Genomic DNA, 24,654 nt, shown 5'->3' with positions numbered 1-24,654 from the left:
TGTATATTTTTAACAATGCACATCTAAACAATAAGAAAAAGAATATATTTGTAAAGCTCTCATAAAACAATAAAAAATACAAATAAAATTATTGAGATATGGTATTTAAAATTCATCATATTTGCAAATTTTTAAAACTCTTGGCATATCACGTTATGAGGTGATGTGAAACAATGAGAACTTAGACATCGCAGGAAACTGATATACCACTTTGGAAATAAAATTTGCATTATCATCTAACGAGGAACATCTGCATCTTATAAGTCAGCAAGTCCATTTCTAGGAATATATAGAGAAACTTCCAAATACATACAAAATGTATTAAAAATGCTCATCAACTGGTAAATGGATAAAGCCATACCATGGAGTATGATACAACTGAGGAAATAAACACAACTACATGGATTGATGTGGATGAGTCTCAAACAATGACAAGTAAAAACAGCAAGCTATAGAAAAATGCATTTAATATGATACCATTTATATTAAATATAATTAAAAATAAAATTTTTTATTGTTTAGATGTGTGTGTATTGTTAAAGATGTACATAAGAAATAGAAATCATGAAAGACACACAGAGAAGGCAGAGACATAGGCAGAGGGAGAAACAGGCTTCCTGTGGGAGGCCTGGTGCAGGACTCCATCCTAAGACCCCAGGATCATGACCTGAGCCAAAGGCAGCCGCTCAACCACTGAGCCACCCAGGCATCCCTACAAATATATTCTTGTCTTAGTCTTTTGCTTGTTCTATTATTAATATCTTCTGCCAATTTGTGGCTTAATAACTTAATATTTAGAGTTTTATGTTTGTATCTTCTGAGGAAATTTTACATTTCAAATAATGCAGTAAAATCTGTTAGTTTCTATGTGGATTATACATTCTGTATCTTGTTTTATTCAGAAGGAATATAATTATGTAATTATATAAATTATGAATTGACTAGAAAGAATAAAGAATAGAAATGATAAATTCGATATATCTTTAAATGTTTTATTGACTATCATGGTTATTACTCTGAAATATTTTACCATTCTTTTGAAGTATATCATCATTTCCTAAATAGACTTTTTAAAGTGTTTGAATAACTTTATTTATTTGAAAGTGCTTAAGAGTTATTTATTCTGTTTTTTCCTTAGTTAATAAGAGGAAGGTACATTACTATCATAAGGATTTGCAAAGATAACTTAGATTGGAAGATACCACTCTACTAATGTTTTAGAGTAATCCAGTGCTAAATAAGAAAAAGGCTTGATTTTATAAAATGGCTTTTAATCACTACCTTCTTGCACTTACCAGTTTAGTCTAAGGCAGAGTTCAGCCAGATATGTATGGTCTGAGGGCTAAATCTAGCCTGATATGTTTTTATAAATAAAGTTTTATTGAAATACAGACACTTCCAATTTTTTATATATTTTTCTGTGGCTGCTTTCATGCCACAAGTATTCAGTATTTGCAACAGAGACAGTATGGCCTCCAAGCCTAAAATATTTACTATTTGGTTCTTTACAGAAATTGTTTGTCATCTCTTGTCTAACTTAATTTAGTTTGTGCTGGTGCCCAGATCTTTTGGGTTTTATTATAGAAGGCTGCTGCAATCTGGACTAATTTTCTGGTAGTATTGTTTTCTTCTACAAAAGATCATGAGAAAAACAGGATTGAATTTGGGTGTTACATACATTTGGATTGAGTTTCAAATCTATGTAAGGGAATTCTAGATAACGGAGTGCCAGTATAGATTTTTCAGATTTTCAAAATGGTGGATATTAATTCAGTGCTTTTGTACGTGCTCCTGTTAGTTCAAGTTCTTAAGAAGAATGGCTAGAGGAATAACCCTTAGAGCAGTAATATTATAAAAGTACAGTCTGAAGACATCAGGAGCCTGGGAGACCTTTTGAGGAAGTGTGTGAGGTCCTCCTTTTCCAGTTACATGTCTATTTGAAAGTGGATTTTTTTCAGAGACATAGACCAAAACAATATATAATAAAAGAGCTTGAATATAAAAACAGATATTAGAATGCAACCATTTTCTCTTAGGCTAGAATTTAAAGGGATTTGCAAAAATGTGAAATACTAGCCCTCTTCTTATTATCTTTTGTTTTTTAAAGAAATGCTTATATTAATACATAATGGTTTTGTTATTTTGAAATGAATATTTGTAAAATTTCTTAGTCTTAATTTCTAATATGATAAGTAGTAACAGATATACCTCATATTAATAGAGTTTTGAGGAACCTCAGTATTGTCTACAAGTGTAAAGCATTCTGAGACAAAATAGCTTGAGAACTGTTGAAGTCATAGGGTATTTAGGACCAGTAGTCTAATTCATTCTTTGAATTTCTTATGTATAAGATAAAGAGATTGAACTAGGAAATATCTCAGATATCTCTGAACTTTTGAGCATTTCTGTCCAAACATTTATATCCAGTTACCATTTGTGTAAGTAATAAAGAGAAGATGGGCTTTGGACAAAGGGTAGTCCTGGGTTTGAATTCTTTTTTAGTTGTATAAACTCAGGCAAGTTTCTAAACTTTTCTTAACCATCAGTGTCTAATATAGAAATGGTAAATGTGGATTTTTTGTGAAGTTAATGAAGGAAATCATAGGAAAGAAAATTAAATGTTCAGTGACTGTTTTCCTTTTTACATCTCTTGTCATTCTTCCTTTCATCTCTTTGTTTTCATTCTCAGTGCCAGCACACTAGTTCAGGCCCCAAATCACTTCATGTTTGATATAGATCCCACTTTTAAAATGAGGAATTACTTATATCCACAATAATTTGTGTAGCATATATGTTGTGAAGTGTTAAAATGAAAGAACTTTGATTACTCAGCTTAAAATGCTATGTGGTTCTCTGTATCCAACCCCCCCCCAAACCTAATCACCATTTTGAATTTTGTGTTATTTCCTTCTTTAAGAAGTTAAAAAAAATGTATACCTAAATAATAAATATTATTTGATTTTTTTGTAAATTTTATGAAAATGACATCATACTATGTAGATGGTTCTGTTACTTATCTTTTTCTCTATCAAACCTTTTGTTTTTAAGATTTAAAAAAATTGTTACATATAACTTTGGTATATATGTATATAGTGTTGTGATTAACCAAGTGTTCAAAGGCAATGGTTTTCCTAGAGTTGTCAGTTTCAGACTTCCTATAACATTGGCTCACAGTATGAAATTTATAGTGACCATGTATATATGTACACACGTTCTCTTCTCTCATACCTGAAACAAACTTCAGGAGATAGTATTTGCCCTTACTAAAACTTTGGTTTATAATAGGGATACATTATTATGTTTTCTTATTTGTTTAAAAATGCTGATAATGTCCTAGCAAGTTGATTCTGTGATCTGCCAGCTGAATTATCTTCAGTATGAAAAGAGCGCTGTTCTAGGAAGTATAAGTAGGAGTAGAATTGCTAGATCCTAAGTAATGTCGCATTCTCTAATACATGACATTTTAAATTTCTTAGTTTCACAGGGTATTGTAAACTTTTTGCTTACATTAAAGTACCCCGCCACCAGTGATTTTGTATGTAGTTTTTTATACATGTCTAGATCACTTTGACTATGGATATTTCTAATGGTCAGTAGGCTTAGGTATTGTTTTCCTCTAGATTTATTAAGCAAAAAATAACTTATATAATGTTACTTCCTCCATAAGTACTTTGTTCTAATTTTTGTGAAAAGGAAAATAAGGTAAGATTTTTTTGTTTTGTTTTTGTTTTTTTTTTTTTTTACAAAATAGTTTTTTTCTACCTAATTTTTCATTTTTCCTTGAAAAAAAAAAGGATTTCTTCCCTTCTCTTCCACTGTTTCACTGGCAAAAATCTGTGCTCTGTATTAGTTCTAGTCTTTTAAAAATAGATCATTCTTTGTTAATTTTGTTTATTCATAGCATGGACTTTGTGTTCCTTTATACTTAACCAGATCCTTTATATTTTTCAGGATTTAGTTAGCTAAATCACTTCTGTATGACAATTTTTCATACAGTATGTATGTATGAATTCACAGCACTTAATTTTCTGTTGGTATAAGTGTATCTCTCTGGGGTTCTCTCTCCTTTTCCCTTTCCACTGATTTCCTCTCTACTTCCTCTCTCTCCCCAGTCTTCGACTAATCAGTCTTCTCCACTCCTTACTCTACTGCTGTTGACTGTGGGTACCTAGTGCATTCTGTGCTGCCCTCTATCATTGCCTACCTAACTCTCTTCTCCTTTGCTTGTCTCTTTCATATTTTTTTTTTAATAGATTTGAATCACACTTTAATTTTTAAAGTGTTTTTTTTAATTTTTATTTATTTATGATAGTCACACAGAGAGAGAGAGAGAGGCAGAGACACAGGCAGAGGGAGAAGCAGGCTCCATGCACTGGGAGCCCGATGTGGGACTCGATCCCGGGTCTCCAGGATCGCGCCCTGGGCCAAAGGCAGGCGCTAAACCGCTGCGCCACCCAGGGATCCCCTCTTTCATATTTTAGCACTCTCTTTCCTATCTTTCTGTCTCTGTTCTTCCCTTTAGCATTCCTCCGTCTGTTTTGGGCTCTTGCCTTGTCCCTTTCCTCAACCTCTCTGTCTTTGTTCTGACCTGTGAATCTGTGTTTGTTTTGTCTCTGCTTTTCTCCACCCCACTCTCTCTCTCTGGTGGTTAGGTACTCTTGGTCTCTCTTGTTCATTTTCGGTTACTCTATGTCTATGTCTACTCCAGTTACCTACCACTTTTCTTCCCCTTTCTATCTTAACTCATTCATTTTTTCCTCTCCAATACTCCTTTTGCTTCTTCCTGCCTTTTTCTGTTTGAGTACTTTCTAGTTACTATGTAAGATAGTAGGATGAATCAGGAACACATCTTGAAAGAAGTTACTTTCTAATATAGGAGATAATTAAGTCCAAAAAAAACTGAAACAAAACAAAAAAACAACCAAGGCAGAAAGGAATAAGTGCCATAGAAGAGATACAGTGCAAGTATAGACACTCTCACATGAAGGCATCTGAAAAGTTTGTAGAAAAGATGTCATTTGATGACAGCATTGAAAGGTAAATGGGATTTGAGCTTGTAGAGTTTGGGGTGATGAGAATCACTGGTGAAAGAATTGACGTAAAAGTACGGAGGTGTTACTGAGGAAAAAGCATGGTGAATTGTTGGTTTGCTTAGGGGGTTAGTACATGAAGAAGAGAAGTATTGAGGTAATATAGCATATGTAGACTGTTTAATTACGAATGATTTTGTGATATCTCATATTACTGGTTAAAAGTGAGTTCTTTATGTTTTATTTTGGTTGTTCATTGTAAGCTTTCATCAGCAGGGGCCAAAGGTTTTATACATCTTCATATCTCCTATAGAACTGTGAATAGAGCTGAGTCCTTGACAATTGCACATTAAATCTTTGTTGTGGGAAGGAGAAGGAAGACCCACACTATCATTGTTTGGGGCTATTTAGTTCAGCTGTCACATGATACCATCCCACCCTCTGTGTGCCTTAGTGTCTTAGTCTTCTCTTACCAGTGATGGATGAAATAGCTTCAGCAACTGTCTTTAAAGTACCTATACCATCAGCACCCACAGTAGGGTTTGGGAGTAACTGATCAGAGTAATAATGGGATATATTATAGTCTCCTGGACCTCACCTCAGAATATTAATCTGAATTTCATGGGATGTTCTCAGAAATCTGTGTTTTCAAGTCAGCCTTTCTTTTGCACTCTAAATTTTGAATGCTCCTTTGAGTGTACAGGGAATTATTTTTACTTTTATAAAATTCTTCCCTTCTCACCTTTACACTAAGTTGCTAATGTAATAAACTCTTATAAAGTATCACAGGTATCAAGGAATTCTGTATCAATTGACTGTGGACCCTAGTTAAGACCCTTAATACTTATAAAAAAAATTACTATAGGGGAGCCCGGGTGGCTCAGCGGTTTAGTGCCACCCTCAGCCCAGGGCCTGATTCTGGAGACCCGGGATCAAGTCCCACGTCAGGCTCCCTACATGGAACCTGCTTCTCCCTCTGCCTGTATCTCTGCCCCTGTTTCTCTCTCTCTCTGTCTCGGTGTGTGTCTCTCATGAATAAATAAATAAAATCTTTAAAAAAATTATTATTAAGGAAAACCTTTTTCGTCATTCTGGAAGTGTATGTTAAAGATGCAGAGAATGTTGAAGGAAAAAATATAAACTATAATTATGTAGTTCTGATACCAGTATTTTTTAGACTCAATTTATACACAAAAAACCCAAAGTATGCTTTTTATGTCTTATATGTATATATATTTATAGCTTATGTATATATTATATATAGTTTATATGTATTTATAGCTTATAAAACTATTACATAGAACTTTTAGTTCATATATATTTATAGTTTATATATTACACATAGTTTATATATACAATTTTAGTTTATGTATTTGTTTCTTTACTCCAGTGACTTAATGGCTTTAAGCAGATACTAAAACATTCACAAAGAAGGCTTTATGGAGAGGCTTCCTTTGCCTGTTTTGGGCCAAGAAACAGTCTTTGAGTCAAGTTTTAGGATTAAAATTATAAAATGGAATAAATGCTAAGTCAATTGTAAATTATTTTTATCTGAGTAAAATTGGACTTAGAACTTTTTGCTGTTAAAGTATACTTTAAATGCTAGATGGTTAAAGTTACAAATTGGTTCTTGTGGTTTTCTTCACTTTTAAAGTTTAATAAGTGTCTTTTAGCTTTATTTCTATGAGTGAATTTCTTCATTCATGAAAAGCTTTTTTTTCATAAGGTTTATAACAAAGTAATTTATTTGAATATTGCTATGTTAATTTTTTGGATTTTTAATATCTTGATATCTATTTTTAAAATAAAATGGATGACTGACTTTCTAAGATGCTTCAAATCAATATTTACTAAAGCTTAGGATGGAGCTGAAGTGATTTAGTAAGTAGGTGAACAATTTGTAGCATGCTATTAAAAATTCTGCCAGAAGTATCAGAACCACATTTTTTCTCTGAAAATATTCGTTCTAATGCTTTATATTTTAATATATGTGATACTGAAGTGATGCTTATTTTTTCCTTTTGCAGCCATTTAAAATCTCAATATCATAAATTTATAACATGGTTCTTGATAAAGTACTGGTGTGTAAAAAACTAATGTTGCAGAATTGTATAGCTTTTGCAGTGTTACATCAGGATACATTCAGCTGCTATAAAAAGCCAAAGAAACTCAATTGCAATTTTATTGTCCAGTTTGATAGATTTCCTGCCACCTTTGTAGCAGAGAGGCTGTTTGTCACTGTATCTCTCTTCTCCAACAGCTGAACTAGATTTTATAAGCAGTAATAGGGTCTTCTAGTGTAACTGCCCTGTGTTGGTTACTTGGGCTTAAGGTTTCAAATATGTACCTGTTTGGGGTAACCTTTGTAATTTCATTATTTTCTTATATGTTCTCTAGGTTGTTATTGTTTATCTTTTTCTTTTCCTTTTTAAAATTAAGTAGGCTCTATACCCAAAGGTGGGGCCTGAACTCCTGACCCTGAGATCAAGAGTTGTGTGCTCTATCTACTAAGCCAGCCAGGCATCCCTCTTTTCCTTTTTAAAAATACTTTGAATTGAACACTATCTTGATTAATTAATACTAGTTTTACTTGGCATGCTAGATTGCTTCTGTTCTTTAATTAAAATTTAAATTAAGGCATTTAGAATATTCTGAATTGTGAGAACCGTTCAAAAACATTTTTTTCTAAACTAATAAAACTCAAAACTTTGGATACTGTATTTTGTCTGGGCCTATATTGCCACTGAGTAGAATGGGTCTATGACTTAAAATAATCAGTGAGTAACAGTTATTCACACTTATATGAGTTTCAGTGGCTGTGTATTATTAGATACACAAAATACGTTGTATTATGAAAAAGTAAAGAGCAAAAGCTGAGCTTGCTATAACATCTGAATGCTATCAGGCTATTTGTAACTATCGGAAGGATTGATTGAGTAAATAACTTAAGTTTACTTTTCATATCCTGGCATTCTCCAAAATTTTATTAGGAAAAATTCATGGAGGTGATATTTTAAAAATCTATTGATTTATAATACAATATACCACATAAACACGATGGTTTAACTTTTATGTATCTTTGAGCAATGTTGGGTCTGCTTTTATATAAATATATCCTATTTTGTAGGATAAATTCCTATAATTCCAGGAGTCTGCACATGTATTAAAAGTTTTTTTTTTTTTTTAAGATTTTATTCATGAAAGACGCAAAGGGAGAAGCAGGCTCCCCACAGGAAGCCTGATGTGGGACTCAATCCTAGGACCCTGGAATCATGACCTGAGCCAAAGGCAGATGCCCAACCACTGAGCACTCAGCCATCCTCACGTATTAAAAGGTTCTAATAGGGACTCCAGGGTGGCTTAGTCATTTAAGCATCCTACTCTCGATTTAGGCTCAGGTCATAACCTCAGGGTCGTGGGTTGAGCCCTGCTTGATATTTCATGTCTCCTTCTTCATCTGCCCCTCTCCCCTGTCACCTGCCTCCCCCTCCCCTGCCCCCTGCTTGCATGTGATCGCTCTCTTTCCAAATAAATACATAATAATAGGTATTGCTAAAGCTCTGTTGAGGCAGGTCTTAAAATTGGTCAAGATGACTTTTTAAAAAAATGATTAGTAAGTTATTAACTGATATTTTATGTTACTGTGTTTCTGATCATCATCTATATAAATGAGGATAATACTACCTACTTTTAGAATTGCTCTGAAGATTTCTGTGTCAATGTATGCCAGATACTTAAAACAATATACAATAAGCATTCTGTATATCTCAGCTATTGCTACAAGTATTTAAAAATATATCTGGTATTACCTACCAAAATGAACCAAACTTGGCATTTATTAAATGTGTATTTTTAAGCCAGTGTGGAACAGGGGAGCAACCATAGATTTACATTGAAATTCTCATACTTTGAGGAAGCTTGAGGGTCTATCTATTCTTTTATAAATAAATTTCTTTTAAGTTTTACAGTGTTTCCATGTGTTAATATAGTATATTTATAGACATTCAGAAAGTACTAAGAGAAGAGAAAGACTAAGAGTTTTACAGCATTAAAACAAGCAAAAATCTTTGTGATCAAAGAACTGAATACCATTCAAGGTCAAAAGGCATATGACAAATTGGAAAAAATTATTTAGAACCACAACAAAGGTAACATTACTAACATATAAGGTCTTCCTAGAAAAATCTAGAAAAGAAAGCCCAATACAAAAATGGACAAAAGACATGATCAAACCATAGAAAACTAAGGTAAAAAAATTACTAAAAAATTACTAAAGGGACACTTGGATGGTTCAGTTGGTTAAGTGTCCCAAGTCTTGATTTTGGCTCAGGGCATGAGGTTGTGAGATCAAGAGTCAGGCTCTGCACTAGTTGTAGATTCTCTCTCTCTGTCTTCCTCTATCCCCCTCCCAGTGTGCACACTGTTTTTCTCTCTAAAAAAAATTACTTTACGTAAAAAAAGAGGCTCAACTTACCCATTTGTAAGGACTGCAAATTAAAACTATTTTGAGATAGTTCACCAAGATATAAGTGATAAAAGAAAGTATGGAACAGTGTATAGTGCATATTAGTAAAACCAGTAGGAAAATGAGAATTTATGTTTGTGTGTATATGCAAGAAAATACTCTGAGAAGGTACTGGTGATACCAATTGGTACCAGTACAATTTAATAACTGGTGAACTGATTGTTGGGGGAATTGTGCAGGTAAGGACCAGTGTGGTAGGAGGGAAACTTATATTACATACTTTTTTTTTTTTTTAAAGATTGGTTGATTTATTAGAGAGCATGAGTGGGAGGGCAGAGGGAAAGGGAGAGAAAATCTGAACTGCACTTAGTGCAGAGTTTGTCATGAGTCTCAGTCTCACAACCTTGAGATCACAATCTGAGCTGAAACTGCGAGTGAGAGGCTCAATTGACTACACCATCAAGGTGCCCCTACATACTGTTTTCTATCTGAATCATGTGAATTAGGCAGCTTGGGTGGCTCAGCGGTTTAACACTGCCTTCAGCCCGGGGCATGATCCTGGAGACCCAAGATCGGGCACCCTGCGTGGAGCCTGCTTCTCCCTCTGCCTGTGTGTCTGCCTCTCTCTGTGTGTCTCTCATGAAATAAATAAATAAATAAATAAATAAATAAATAAATAAATAAATAAATATAAAATAAAATAAATAAAATAAAATAAAATAAAATAAAATAAAATAAAATAAAAATAAAAATGTGAATTGTCGGGGAGGAAAGCTCTTACTTGACTGTCTAAGGGTCCCTGTCTGGGCCTGAAAATTAAAATGACAAATAGAGATTCACAGAAAAAAAGTGTATGTGTTTATTTAATGTTTTATGTTACATGGAAGCCTTTATAAGAACATAAAAGACTCAAAGAAAGGGTTAAGCCTGAGTGTTTTGTAGTGGTTTGATGAAGAGTGGAAAGTCATGGAATAACGTGATAGGACAGAGGGTATGAACTAAGGGTAGTAAACTGGAGGGAAATTAGCAAGACCTATTCATTTGGATTCTTTTTAGCATAAGGAATGCTCCTTTCCTCTGGGGTTTAGGGAGGGTACCTCTCACATGGGAGGCTAGAAGAGGGGGGAGAATGGGGGAAGATCAGAGAGTTCTAGCACCTCCTGATCCTATGATCTACTTCAGGGGAGGATGGAGAGATTAGAGAGTTCCCCTTCCACCTTCTTCTCAGATTCCTTCATCTTAAAATAATCAGTATGCCAATGTGCCATATTTTGCAGTAGTGCATTATGAATCCTATCAAAATATGCTATTCAAACAATGCTTTTAAATTTATTATGTGATGAATATATAGTGCATATTATGTATTGGGCTTGTTTTCCTCATAGGATTATTTCTCTTTGTTACGAAACTTAAAATATTTTTTTTATGGGATGACTAGGTGGCTCAGTTAGGTGTCATATTACATTTATATTTGTGACCAGCAGACAGACTGGTCTGACTTTTGATTACAGCTCAGGTCTCAATATCAGGGTCATGAGTTTAAGCCTCAACTTGGGCTCATTGCTGGATGTGGAACTACTTAAAAAAAATTTTTTTTTTAAAGTAATGTTCTTTTAGTACTTTTCTTAGGATAGCCTAGGTCTTATGTTTGGTACTCCTCCATTAAGATTGTATTAAGGTAACATTTAAGAAATTAGGTTTAACCAGAATATTCAGATTTCTAACCAAGACGCATTTACAACATTATAAATATTAATAACTTGACTATTGTATCTGTTACCTTATACAATTGTTGTTGCAGGCTGTGGGATTAGAACCTCTATAAAAGATCTGCTGTGTGGAGTGATCATTTTGAACTATGCTGATTGATATCCTATATAGGAAGATTCAGTTATTTTTAAAGCTCTCTTATGTATCAACTATGAAATGTTGGCAACCTAAGAATGAGAAAGTTAGTGTGTCATACTCAGCTGATATTTTTCCATAGGAAATGACATACAGTGAAAAGATGCATTTGCTTGAAAAAGAAAGCCAGTTCCCAAACTTTGCCTAACATTTAAAAGTCTCCATTTTTTATATGTGGATTAAATATATAAATAAGTATATAAATATATATTTTAAATATGTGGATTAATGTTAATCTCTTGATGTTTTATATTCATCTTTTATCTCCTAATTAGTAATATAAACATATTTTTAAATTATATGGATTAATGTTAATCTCTTGATGTTTTATATTCATATTTTATCTCCTAATTACTAAATTTAGTAAATTTGAAAGCTAATTAAGCTGAAAGTAATGGCAAAATAAATGTATTTATTAGCTCATGAGTATCTTTAACTTTAGTAGTTTATATAAGTCTTTCCAGACATTACAAATAGCTATAGATTAGCTATCAAATGATTGTGAAGATTAATGACTAGTCTTTTAGCTGGGTAATTTAGAACAATATCTGGTAATTAATTAGGAATTATCAGTCACAAATACCTTTAGGAAAAACAGTATCAAAAAAGATAACAGCAGTGATAATTGCTTAGTTGCCATTTAGCTTTTAGAGTATTGGAGTAAATTAAAGAGAAATTTCAAAATCAAATTCAGAATTAGAATTTCTAGTATTTATAGAAGAAAGAGTATTTTATAGAAGAAAGAGTAAACAAGTTGGTTTGCTTAGGAAATACATAGCACTACTTAGAACAGATTTGACTACAAATCTGTAATAAAGATATACACTGTGGCACCTTCAAGATGTACTTTAGAAAATGTACATTGCTTTGAATTGAAATGTATATTATTATTGCTATTTTTTTTAAAGAAGGCTCTACACTCCGTGTGGAGCCCAGCATGATGAGTCTTGAACTCATAGCTCTGAGATCAACACCTGAGCTGAGATCAACACTTGAGCTGAGATCAAGAATCTGATGCGTAACCTACTGAGCCACTTAGGTGCTCCTGAAATGTGTATTATATTAACCATCATTTGCTCTTGAAATTTTAACATTAAATGATATCTTTTAACCTATTTTTTTTAATTATATATTTTTTAAAAAGTTTATTTATTTAAATAATCTCTGCACCCAATGTGAGGCTTGAACTCACAACCCTGAGATCAAGAGTACTACACTCTTTTGACTGAGCCAGCCAGGTGCCCCTAATCTATCTTTTTAAATGGCTAGTTGAAAGTTTGTCTGCTGGTCATGAATATAGATGGAATATGACAAAGAAATATATTACACAGAATTGCACTTCACCTTTAGAATGAAAAGTCTCATATCAAATGGTTGAAAGATTGTGCTGGGGATCCCTGGGTGGCGCAGCGGTTTAGCGCCTGCCTTTGGCCCAGGGCGCGATCCTGGAGACCCGGGATCGAATCCCACGTCCGGCTCCCGGTGCATGGAGCCTGCTTCTCCCTCTGCCTGTGTCTCTGCCTCTCTCTCTCCCTGTGTGTGACTATCATAAATAAATTAAAAAAAAAAAAATTAGAAAAAAAAAAGATTGTGCTGATAGTCAATTTAGGTGTACTTAAGTTATAATAAGTGAATACTAGCAAGAGCATCATGAAAACAGATCTGTACAAGATAATTTGTGATAACAAAAATATGTGTCTTGTATTCTTTCTGAATAAGGCAATAGAAATACAACAAATTCCTCATAATTGATTTTGACCAGTAGAGAGGTCAGTTCTATATAATGTGCTACACTAGTTCCCCCTTATCCTTAGGGAATATTTTTGTTTCAAGACCCCCAGTGGATACCTTTAACTATGTATAGTACCAAACTCTGTATGAATGTGTTTTTTCCTATACATATATACCTATGATAAAGTTTTATTTATAAATTAGGCACAGTAGGAGATTAAAAACAATATTTAATTATAAAATAGAAAAAGTATAACAGTATATGTAATAAAAGTTATGTGAACATGGTCTTTCTCAAAATATCTACTGTACTCCTCTTTCGTCTTCCTGTGCTGATGTGAGATGATAAGATGCCTATGTGATGAGATGAAGTGAGGTATATAGATGAAGGCATTGTGATATAGCTTTAGGGCTTCTGTTGACCTTGTGACAGTACATCAGAAGGAGAACAATCTGCTGCAGGTGATCCTGGATCATTGAGCCATAGCCACGTTGGCGGTTGGAAGTCAGGAGCACACTATGTCAATGTTTGGGGAGCCTTGATCGTTGGAAGATTGGTTTTTGCAAAAAAAACCTTTTGGAAGAACATTGTAATGGGAAGTTGTTGACTTTAATGCATCTAAGTGTTGCTGCAGAAGTTGTAATCCTTTGGTGATCAGATGTGTGACTTAAATGCTCCATTCCTTCTGAGGATCATATTTCATAATTTTATCCTTCTGTGTTTGTGTCATTTGAAATACTTAGGCAAGTTTCTGTATGTCCACATTGCTGGTTCTCCTTCCATTTCTTCTCCTACCTCTGTAGATGATTCAACAAGTTTTTCCAATTCCTCATTTGTTAGCACTTCTCAGTGGCTTTCATCATTTCAGCCAATCCTCTCCACTTGCTGAATGAATGATTTTCCTCACTTCTCCATCAGTCCTGGGAAGCCCTTAAAATCATTCATGACTTAATAAGTTCTAGCAGGCATTTGCAGTTCTGCAGGTTTTAATTCATCCACTGAAGCTTTGATGAGTGTCATTGCATCAGGAATAATGAATGATTTCCAGCATTGCATTATGTCCAGATTAGGGTCTTCATCAGTTGCTGATGAAATGTAATCAGATACCAGATGGATGGATGTGGCCCTAACAAACCAAATGATGTCCCTGGTCAAGGGACTGAAGCAATGAGGTTATATTTAGAGGTAAAAATGTAACCTTAACATTTTCATTATCATACCAAAATTCAGGTTTCAAGTTGGTCAGGTGCATTGTCTTGACTTTAAATTCTAATCCTTCTTCTTCCAAGTATTTTTTTCACTTCTGGGTTGAAGCATTGGTAAAGCCATTTCATTAACAAGATGGTTGACACCCATGGTTTTTGATTATGTTGTCAAAACATGGGCAGATAATTTTCGTTTTTATTTTTGAGAGTATGTGAGTTCTTAACTCTGTACACTATGTCTGACTTCATTATATGCCCTGGAATGTTGCCACATAGTACCAGTGTTAATCTGTGCTCCCATGTCTTATGCCTTGATGCCTTCTTTGCATTTTTATGAATGTAGGTGCTTTTGGACATCTTCTAGAAGAACCCAGTTTCACTGCAGTTGAAGACTTGCATTGGATGGTGTCCTTTCCCTTTTTAAAATTTTTTTTTCTTAAAATTATTTATTATTTATTTGTTTGTTTGTTTGTTTTTAAGTTCCCAGCCACTCTATTTTAGTTTTTAATCTCTACACCCATCATGGCACTTAAACTCAAGACCCTGATATCAAGAATCACATGCTCTACTGACTGAGCCACACAATGGCCATAGCTTTTGTAGTCTGAGGTGGGACAGCAAAACTAGCACATTTTTCCCCTGCATCATAATTGCACAGATAGTAGATTTTTACTGTAGATCTTAGCAACCTCAGCATATGAGTTTTTTCTTTTCCTTTTAATAAGTTGAAAACTTCTACTTTTTTACTTAAGAAGGATTTTATGGCTTTTCTTTGGCATATATGAATTGCCAGCATCACAAATCTTGTGCTTTGGAACCATTATTAAATGAAATAAGGGTCACTTGAACACATGTACTATGACATTAGATCTGATAACTGAGATGGCTATGAGTGGCTAGTGGGCAGTGCATATAACGTGGACATGCTAGACAAAGGGATGATTCATATCCCGAGTGGGATGGAGTGGGATGGTATATGATGCTACTCAGAAGGGCACAGGATTTGAATACCATGAATTGTTTATTTCTGAAATTTCCCATTTAATATTTTTAGACTACAGTTGACCATGGGTAACTGAAACTGGGAAGTGAAACCTGGGTTAAGGGTGATGGGGTACTCCTCTATGTACTATGGATACAGTGAGGTATCAGAGTTTCGTTTAGCTGAGACCACTATGTTAGTAACCTTAAAAGCATTAATATAAGACTGTGAATGCTTTTGTTCAGGACTGTTTTCATTTTGCAAATTTTTTTCTAAGTTTATACCTGTTACCAAATAAGTCAAAATATATAATTACTTACATATATTTGTGTAGGTTTCAAAATTTGCATTAAATTCCTGTTGTTGTGTATCATTTTAAGATGACAATTGACATTCATCTTAAAGATATGTTGGGTAAAGATAGTCATAGGGTTTGGTATTTTACTGTACTGTTTTAATACACTGAATGGGTTTCATAGAGGCAGTAATGTAGGTTTAACTTTTCAGTCTGTTTCCTTTATTGTTTAAAACAATTCTCAGTATAAGAAAATACTTAGTTTTGGGATGGATTACAATAACTTTCTTTTGTAATATGTATGTTAGTTGAACATACATATGCCCCTACGTTGGGCAGCAGCGCCCCCCCCCCCCCCATTAAGGAATATCACTGTTGGGCTTGCCATAAGATGAAACTTTATCCTTACTCTAATTATCCAAATTTCAGCTTATTTGTTATTTGAATTTATTTTTAATATTTTAAAAGTTCAATCAGCCAACGTATACTACTTAATTTGTTTTAGATGTAGAGTTCAGTAATTTATCAGTTGCATATAACTCCCAGTGCTCATCACATCACGTGCCCTCAGTAATGCCTTTCACCCAGTTACCCCCTCCCCTCCAGCAACCCTCAGTTTGTTTCCCATAGTTAAAAGTCTCTCACACATGCAAGCAGGGGGAGGCACAAGCAGGAGGAAGTGCAAAGGAAGAGGGAGAGGGAGAATCTAAGGAAACCCTTGCTGAGTGCAGAGCCTGAAGCAGGGCTCCTTCCCAGTATGTCGGGTTAATGACCTGAGCCAAAATCAAGAGTTGGATGCTTAACTAAGGCGCTCCTGGATTTATTTTTAGTTTTAATCATTAAAAGTTTTATTGTTTATTTACATTTTGATACCTCCACTTTGTTGATTATTATGTGTTTTTCCATATGTTTACAGTGGTTCTCTCAGTCTGTATAACTTGGTACTTTGGGATACTAACCTAGAATATATTCAACACTAGTAAGACATTTATGATTGTTTTCAATTAATGCCTCTCTTCTATCTTTCTTTTTTAATATTTAATTGATGCAAAGTTATATTCACATGTCTGTGATCATCCTGACATATTCTGACTAACTTATTTGGATATTCATTTGTCTTGAGTTATTATTTATCTTTCCTGAGAATAGAAAACTCTTCTGTTTTTAGGCAGCCCATCTTATGACTGCTGTTAACCTGTAATATTGTAATAAATTTTGACTGAAAGAACATGACTTTGTTATATAGGGCAATTTGCTAGATGCACATCTGTTTCAACAGCATGATTGCTGGTAGATCTTTTTATACCTTGGTGACCAGCAAAGCAGTGGAAATAGCATACATTTAGAACAGTATACCAGTCAACATTTAGGCCCATTGTTTGACTGTAGTGAGACCAACTTTTGGGTCTTTTTCCAAACTTATTGCCAAAAATTGTCTTTTCTAGCTACTGACTCTGAGAATGGGCTTTAGAAAATTTCCCAGCCTATTATTGTGTATTTATCTTTGGTGGTTCATGCATATACTACCTTTCTCCCCAGGATATGCCCCTTTTATTTTCTACAAGGTTGATCCTTACATTAAAAAAATCTTTCGGCATTTTGTATATAAGAAATTCTATATTTTGAATTTATTTTTATATTTGCCCTTAACATCTTTTATTTGGGAGCTACAGGTCTTATTTGTTTTTAAGTCTGTAGTGCTGAAACCTCTATTTGTTTTTTTTTAAAGTTTTTATTTAAATTCAAATTAGTTAACATACAGTGTAATATTAGTTTCAGGTGTACAATATAGTGATTCACCACTCCCCTGTGGAAGTGTTGCTCACTGGATGACCATGTAGTGCTCATCACAAGTGTACTCCTTAGTCCCTATCACCTTTTTAACCTGTTTTGGGGCTTGAGTAAATGTCTTTCTTCTCCGATCATGATCCTGGGGTCCTGGGATTGAGCCTTACGCAGGGCTTTCTTTTTTTTTTTTTAATTTTTATTTATTTATGATAGTCACAGAGAGAGAGAGAGAGAGAGAGAGAGAGAGAGAGGCAGAGACACAGGCAGAGGGAGAAGCAGGCTCCATGCACCGGGAGCCCGACGTGGGATTCGATCCCGGGTCTCCAGGATCGTGCCCTAGGCCAAAGGCAGGCGCCAAACCGCTGCACCACCCAGGGATCCCACGCAGGGCTTTCTTTTCAGTGGGGAGTCTGCTTGTTCCTCTCCCTTTGACCCTCCCCCACTCATTTTCTCTCACTCTCAAATAAATAAGTAAATAAAATCTTTATAAAAATAAGAGAGTCTTGGGATACCTGGGTGGCTCAGTGGAAGCGCCTGCCTTCAGCCTAGGGCATGATCCTGGAGTCTCAGGATCGAGTCCCACGTCGGGCTCCCTGCATGGAGCCTGCTTCTTCCTCTGCCTATGTCTCTGCCTCTCTTTCTCTCTGTCTCTCATGAATAAATAAAATCTTTAAAAAAAATAAGAGATTCTGTTTCTTGGTTTGCCTCTTTATTTTCCTTTTGTTTTTTTTCCCCTTAAAATCTATGTGAGTAAAATCATATGATGTTTGTCTTTCTCTGACTTATTTCTCTAAGTAGTCTCTAATGGTATCCACATTGTTGTAAATTGCAAGATTTTATTCTTTTTATGGCTGAGTAGTATTCCATTGTAATATATACCACATTTTTATGCATTCATCAGTTGATGGACACTTGGGCTCTTTCCATAGTTTACCCATTCTAGATAATGTTGCTATAAACACCTGCTGCCTGTATCCTTTTGAGTTAGTATTTCTGTATTCTTTAGGTAAATACCTTTACAGTGCAATTGCTGGATCATAGGGTGGTTCTATGTGAGGAACATCCATATGGTTTTCCAAAGGGGGCTATATATTAGTTTGTATTACAACTAACAGTATAAAAGGGTTCCCCTTTTAAAATTAAAATTCTTGCCAACACCTGTTGTTTCCTGTGTTGTTTAGTTATTCTGACAGGTGTGAGGTAATATCTCATTGTAGTTTTTAATTTTTAAAAAAGATTTTATTTATTTGAGAGAATGAGCATGAGTAGGGGGGCAAAGGGAGCAGCAGACTAGCAGGGAACCATGACATGGTGCTCAATCCAAGGACCCTGTGATCGTGACCTGAGCCAAAGGCAGCTGCTTAACTGACTGAGCCGCCCAGGCACCCGTCTCTTTGTAGTTTTGATCTATATTTCCATGATGAGATTTTGAGCTTTTCATGTGTCTATTAGCCATTTCTGCATCTTCTTTGGAGAAATGTCTATTCATGTCTTCTGCCCATTTTTTAAATGGATTATTTTTTTGATTGTTGAGTTGTATAAGTTCTTTATATATTTTGGATGCTGACCCTTTATCTGATATGTCATTTGCAAATATCTTCTCCCATTTTGTAGGTTGCCTTTTAGTTTTATTGTTTCCTTTGCTTTGTAGAAGCTTTTTATTTTGATGAAGTCCCAATAGTTTATTTTTTCTTTTGTTTCCCTTGCTTCAGGAGACATATCTAGAAAGAAGTGCTATAGCTAGTGTCAGACAATGTATGTGTTCTCCTCTAGGATTGTTATGGTTTTAGGTCTTACATTTAGGTCTTTAATCCATTTTGAATTTATTTTTGTGTTTGGTATAAGAAAGTGGTCCAGTTTCATTCTTTTGCATGTTGCTCTCTAGTTTCCCTAACACTGTTTGTTGAAGAGACATTCCCCCCCACCCATTGCATATTCTTGCCTGCTTTGTCAAAGATTAATTGACCATATAGTTGTAGGTTCCCCTCTTAATTTTCAATTCTATTCCATTGATCTCTGTGTCTACTTTTGTGCCGGTACTGTACTGTTTTGATCACTACCGCTTTGTAATATGACTCAAACACTGGGATTGTGATACCCTTATACTCACTTTAGAGAGGAAAAATATGTGCCGCAGGAAAGTCGTGACTAGCCCAGAGTCCCATAGGAGAAATGAAAAACATGTTCAAGGGTTAGTTGAGGAAATCTCCCAGTAGTAGAACCAAAAGACAAAAGCATGGAAAATAGAGAAATGGAAAAAAAATTAGAGGACTATTCAGTGTACCATCAAGAGATATTAATCACAGCAAGTCAGAATAGGTGAAAAAGGGAACAAAGGTATAAATTAATTGATTCAAGAAAATTTCCCAGAACCAGGGATATTTATTGCTAGATTGGAAGGGCCCAGTAGACATTTAATACAGTGGGTGAAAATAGACCTATGTTGAGAATCATTGTGAAATTTGAAAATACTAGGAGCCAAAGATATTTTTATAAGATTTGACAGGGAACAAAATAGGTCATATAAAGGATCAGGACTCAGAATAGTCTCAGACTCCCCAACAATAAGCACAGAAATAAGCAATGAAGAAATTCTTTTCAAATTCTAAGGTTAAATGCTTTCAAACCTATGGTTTTATAATCAATCTATTAACCATGTATGAAGTAAAATTCATGTTTTCAGATCTCAAAAATTTAGTTTATATATACCCTTTTTCAAGAAGGTACTAGAGGACACACAACACCAAAAGGAGAGAATGAAACAAGAGAAAGATATGGGACATAAGAAAAAGGAGAGGCAACATAGAAGAGATATAAGAAGGAATCTCCAGGAAAATGGTAAAAGGAGATCCCACAATGGCAGCTGTGTAGTAGACATGTTAGTCCTTCTAAATTGGAGCAGTTTTACTTCAGAGACAGATATAGAGGGAAGCTACTGTTAATGAAATGTCAGCTACCTTTATGACATTTTTTTAAAAAGCATGAGAACAAATTTTGTCTATGCGATGGGCCCATGTTCTTGAAACTACTTCACTTGTCTTGACCATGCACTGATTCAGTTTGTGCTGTCTCTTCTCGTCCTGCTACCTGGGTTACTTGAACATTCTTACTTTACTCCTTGAAAAAGTGGTCTGCTTTTGATCTACTTCTGAGAGTAGAGGTAGACTGTGGTGAGAATTGGAAAATACAAAGTAGTCTACTTCCTATACCTTATTCATGCCAAGTGCCATCCTGTTCCATTTCTTGAAATGGGTAGTAGGTATATAGTTTTTAAAAAGATTATTCTTTAATCTGAATATATAAATTTATATATATTTATGTTTATTGATATATTTTATAATAAAAATTTAAAAACTCTTAATTTGGAAAAAATCAAAGCAAATTATTATTGAAAACTAAACTTATACACTGTTGTTGAAATAAAGGATCATCCTATTTTCAAAATTACTGTGAGGTTTTGTAGTATGATACTTGCCTTTCTTAGACAATAATAACCATATCAGTGTAGAAATGATCTCCCATAAAGTCAGTTTTCCAAATAGACTAAATGACATTAAGAAATCAGATCATGTCTTCCTTTTACTCAAGACTTTTTTTTTTTTTTAAATTTTTATTTATTTATGATAGTCACAGAGAGAGAGAGAGAGAGGCAGAGACACAGGCAGGGGGAGAAGCAGGCTTCATGCACCGGGAGCCCGACGTGGGATTCGATCCCGGGTCTCCAGGATCGCGCCCTGAGCCAAAGGCAGGCGCTAAACCACTGCGCCACCCAGGGATCCCATACTCAAGATTTTTGAATGGCTCTCTTACACTCAGAATAAAATTCAAAGTCTTTAATATAGTCTACAATTCTCTATAACCATAATCTTGCCAATGTCTACCTCTGTGACCTTATCATGTACGGTTCTCTTTCTACTGGTTTATTGTTCCTCAAACATATCAAGCCATTTTGGCTACCAGGAATTTTGCATTTGTTTTTCCTCCTTCGTGAATTCTTTTCCTTTTGATATTCATATAAGTTGCTCTCTCACTTTATTCCTATTTCTATTCAGTGTAATATCCTTAGAGACCTTTCTCAGTTATTCTGGTTAAACACACCCTCCCACCTAGACTGTCATCTTCAGTTACTCTCTTTATTCCTTTTCAAAGTTCTTACTATTACTTGACATTATCTTATTTTTTGTATGTTTATTTTCAGGTTCTTTCATTAGAATAGAAGTTCCATGAAGGCAGGAACATTGTGTTGTTTTATCACACAGTGCTTGGCATGTTTGGATGTTCAGTCAGTTTTGCTGAATAAGTACTGAGGAATTGGTCAATTAAAATAATTTAGTTCTGGTAGAGCGTGTGACTGTTAATCTCAGGGTTGTGAGTTCAAGCCTCACACTGGGTGTAGAGCCTTGATAAAAAACAACCAACCAACCAACCAACTTGTTTCAAGAAAATATTCGCTTTCTGGTTATAAAAGATATTGATATTTTGTTGATGTTTACAGTGCTATTTTACTCTTTAATGTGGAGCATATGCATTTCATTTTGAAATATTCAAAAAAGTTTCCTGGGATGCCTGGGTGGCTCAGCGGTTGAGGGTCTGCCTTCGGCTCAGGGCGTGATCCCAGGGTCACAGGATCAAGTCCTACATCGGGCTCCCTGCATGGAGCCTCCTTCTCCCTCTGTCTGTGCCTCTGCCTCTCTGTCTCTCTGTGTCTCTCATGAATAAATAAATAAAATCTTTAAAAAAAAAAGTTTCCCAAATGTATACAATTAGGAAAATGTTTATTTCCTAAATATTTTTATTTTGAGCTGTATCTCATTATAGGCATGAGCATACTGTAAATACTCCGAGTAAGGGCTAGTAAATAAGCTATAGAAAAAATGTTAGCATAATGCATTATTTATACATTTGTTTGCCTTTTACCCATATGTGTACATGCCTATGATTCAAAAAGGCATATAGACCTTTGTGCACAAAATATCTTTTGTTGTCATTTATTACCATCCTCCCATACTAGGGTTCAATAAAGCTTTGTTGACTAAAGGTTCAATTTACCATATATGTTATAATAATGTAGGCTACAGGAACAAACAGTTCTAGCATTGGTAAACTATTAATTATGCCTATAGTTTCTGCATGCATTACACTTCTTTTTTTTTTTAACACTTCCTGTTATAACACCAGTGGCAATCACATAATGGTCCCTAAAGTAATCCTTGATAAGAAAATTATCAAGGTAAAGGGGTATAAGGCTAATAATATAAGATGTTCGCACTGCCAGTTACATAGTAGTCACTCACATGGAAGTGGAATGGATGGATGGATGGATGGATGACTTGGAACTTTCAGGTTATATTTATTTTGACCAGTTTAGACTTTGAAAATAGTGGTTGACCTTTGGGGATGGTTGGATTCTTTTTTTTTTTTTATTTTCCCATTTCATTTCATGTATTAGCTTAGTAAGAAATATTTTTACTAAATATATGGAAAACTGCCATAATAGTGGACATAATTAATTGATTTTTTAATTCCCTGAAGAGGATAAATCATGGGGAAATGGGTTTTCATTGCAGTTGAAACAATGTATTATTTAGTGCACAAACCATTCACAATGTATATATTTAGATACACAATGGCATATGTTTAGATCCTGGTACAAGTTACAGAGGTTAGTAGAGTGTGTTCTTTTCATATGTGTTTAAAAATAGGCTAAGTAGGGATGTTCTTATTGTGACTTAGTGCTTTGCTACTTGTTAGCATTAAGTCTAGCTATCATATTTTTGACTATTTTGTTTTTTGTGGTTGACTTTTTATTTTATAAGATAAGGGTATTCTAGGATGATTATTGCATTATATTATACCACTTATTTGAAAAGTTGTTAAATATTTTCATTTTATGTTCTATATGCTGTCTTTTTTTAAAAGCATATTTTGATTGTATGTTCTTCATCTAGGTCACTTTTGAAATACACAAAGAAAATCTTGCCAGTATGTTCAGGGAACACCAGGGAAAAGTTGATGAACAAATAGGGCAGTGTTCAAATTCAGTTGAAGCCAACTCTGCCATTAGCAGGGATGTTAATGTTTCAGTAGCATCCCAGCAAACAAGTATGAAGGCTTGTCCTGTGTCTCCACATAACACCAGAAATAGTGATGAAAAGTCAACTATTGAGAAGACAGTTTCAGTAGACTCTGTCTCCAGCGTTGGACTGCCAACTCCTAACACATCTAATGAAGAAAGGCAAACTGGCCAAGAAAGTCAGGAGTTACTAGATGAAGTCCATTTAGAAGAAACATTGATAAATGAAACAATTAATACAGGTGATTTGGAAATATCGTCTGATATGATAGACACTGAGACTGTTTCCTCTAATTCTTTTAAAATGAGTTGCAAAAATATAATGACTATTAGTGAAGTAACTGCTTCTGTAAGTTCTCCTTCAGAAGAAGATGCCTCAGAGGTGCCTGAATTTTTGGATAAGTCTATAGTAGAGGAAGATGATGATGATTATGTAGAACTGAAGGTAGAAAGTAGTCCTACTGAGGAAGCCAGTCTACCCACAGAGCTCCAAGAAGATAGTTTGTCTCCAGCTGCATCTGAAGCCAGTGAAAGACTGGACATGCTTAGTAATGACAACAAATTAGTATTTCAAGAGCAAGAATCTGTAAGTAAGAAGCAAAGTGACAGTGAAACTCAAGATTCCAAAGATTCTGGAATTTTGACTATGACAGCATCAGGGTCTTCAGCTACCTCACCAGACATTATTGTTTCCCAGACACCTGTACAATCAGATGTTGGGGAGATGCTACAGGAAGGGAAGAAAACAACTAACTTTGCTAGAGAAACCAAAGTAGTTGGTGATTCTCCTGTCTTTGAGGCTCCTACCACTTCTGAGCAGAGGATTGCTAAATTGGATGTTTCCAGTGTTGCTACAGATACTGAGAGATTGGAATTGAAGGCCAATACAAACATGGAAACATCTCAACCTCATCAACCTGTGCTTGAGGTGATTATATTTATTGTCTTCCTGAAGTGTATTTGCATTGAATTAGTAGTGCAAGGGTATATACTTACATTTTATTTTACTTTGGAGTTGGTTCATAGCCTATTCGCAATTATATAAATACAATGAATGTAAAGATTACATTTGTTATCTTTAGCACAAAATTTTAGTGAGTTCATTAAATGGCAGCTTTTATTATTATTTTCACTACAGCACCAGCAAAAATTAATACTTTCAAGCTTTAGGACTGTAAT

The 24,654-nt window shown here is 34.7% G+C and overlaps 1 protein-coding gene across 10 annotated transcripts in view; it reads left to right on the top strand.

The window, feature by feature from the left end:
- LRBA (LPS responsive beige-like anchor protein) overlaps nt 1-24,654 on the top strand; it is a 729,491-nt gene that overhangs the window by 149,875 nt on the left and 554,962 nt on the right. For all 10 annotated transcript variants that reach the window (XM_072724802.1, XM_072724799.1, XM_072724798.1 and 7 more), the window contains exon 23: nt 23,351-24,403. In XM_072724802.1, coding sequence (XP_072580903.1) covers nt 23,351-24,403 — 1,053 coding nt within the window. The remainder of the gene's footprint in view (nt 1-23,350; nt 24,404-24,654) is intronic.

Source organism: Vulpes vulpes, chromosome 10 (assembly GCF_048418805.1).
Source record: "Vulpes vulpes isolate BD-2025 chromosome 10, VulVul3, whole genome shotgun sequence".
Lineage (NCBI taxonomy): Eukaryota > Metazoa > Chordata > Mammalia > Carnivora > Canidae > Vulpes > Vulpes vulpes.
Note: the sequence above shows the minus strand (reverse complement) of the source record. Positions and strands in the feature narration are given on the sequence as shown.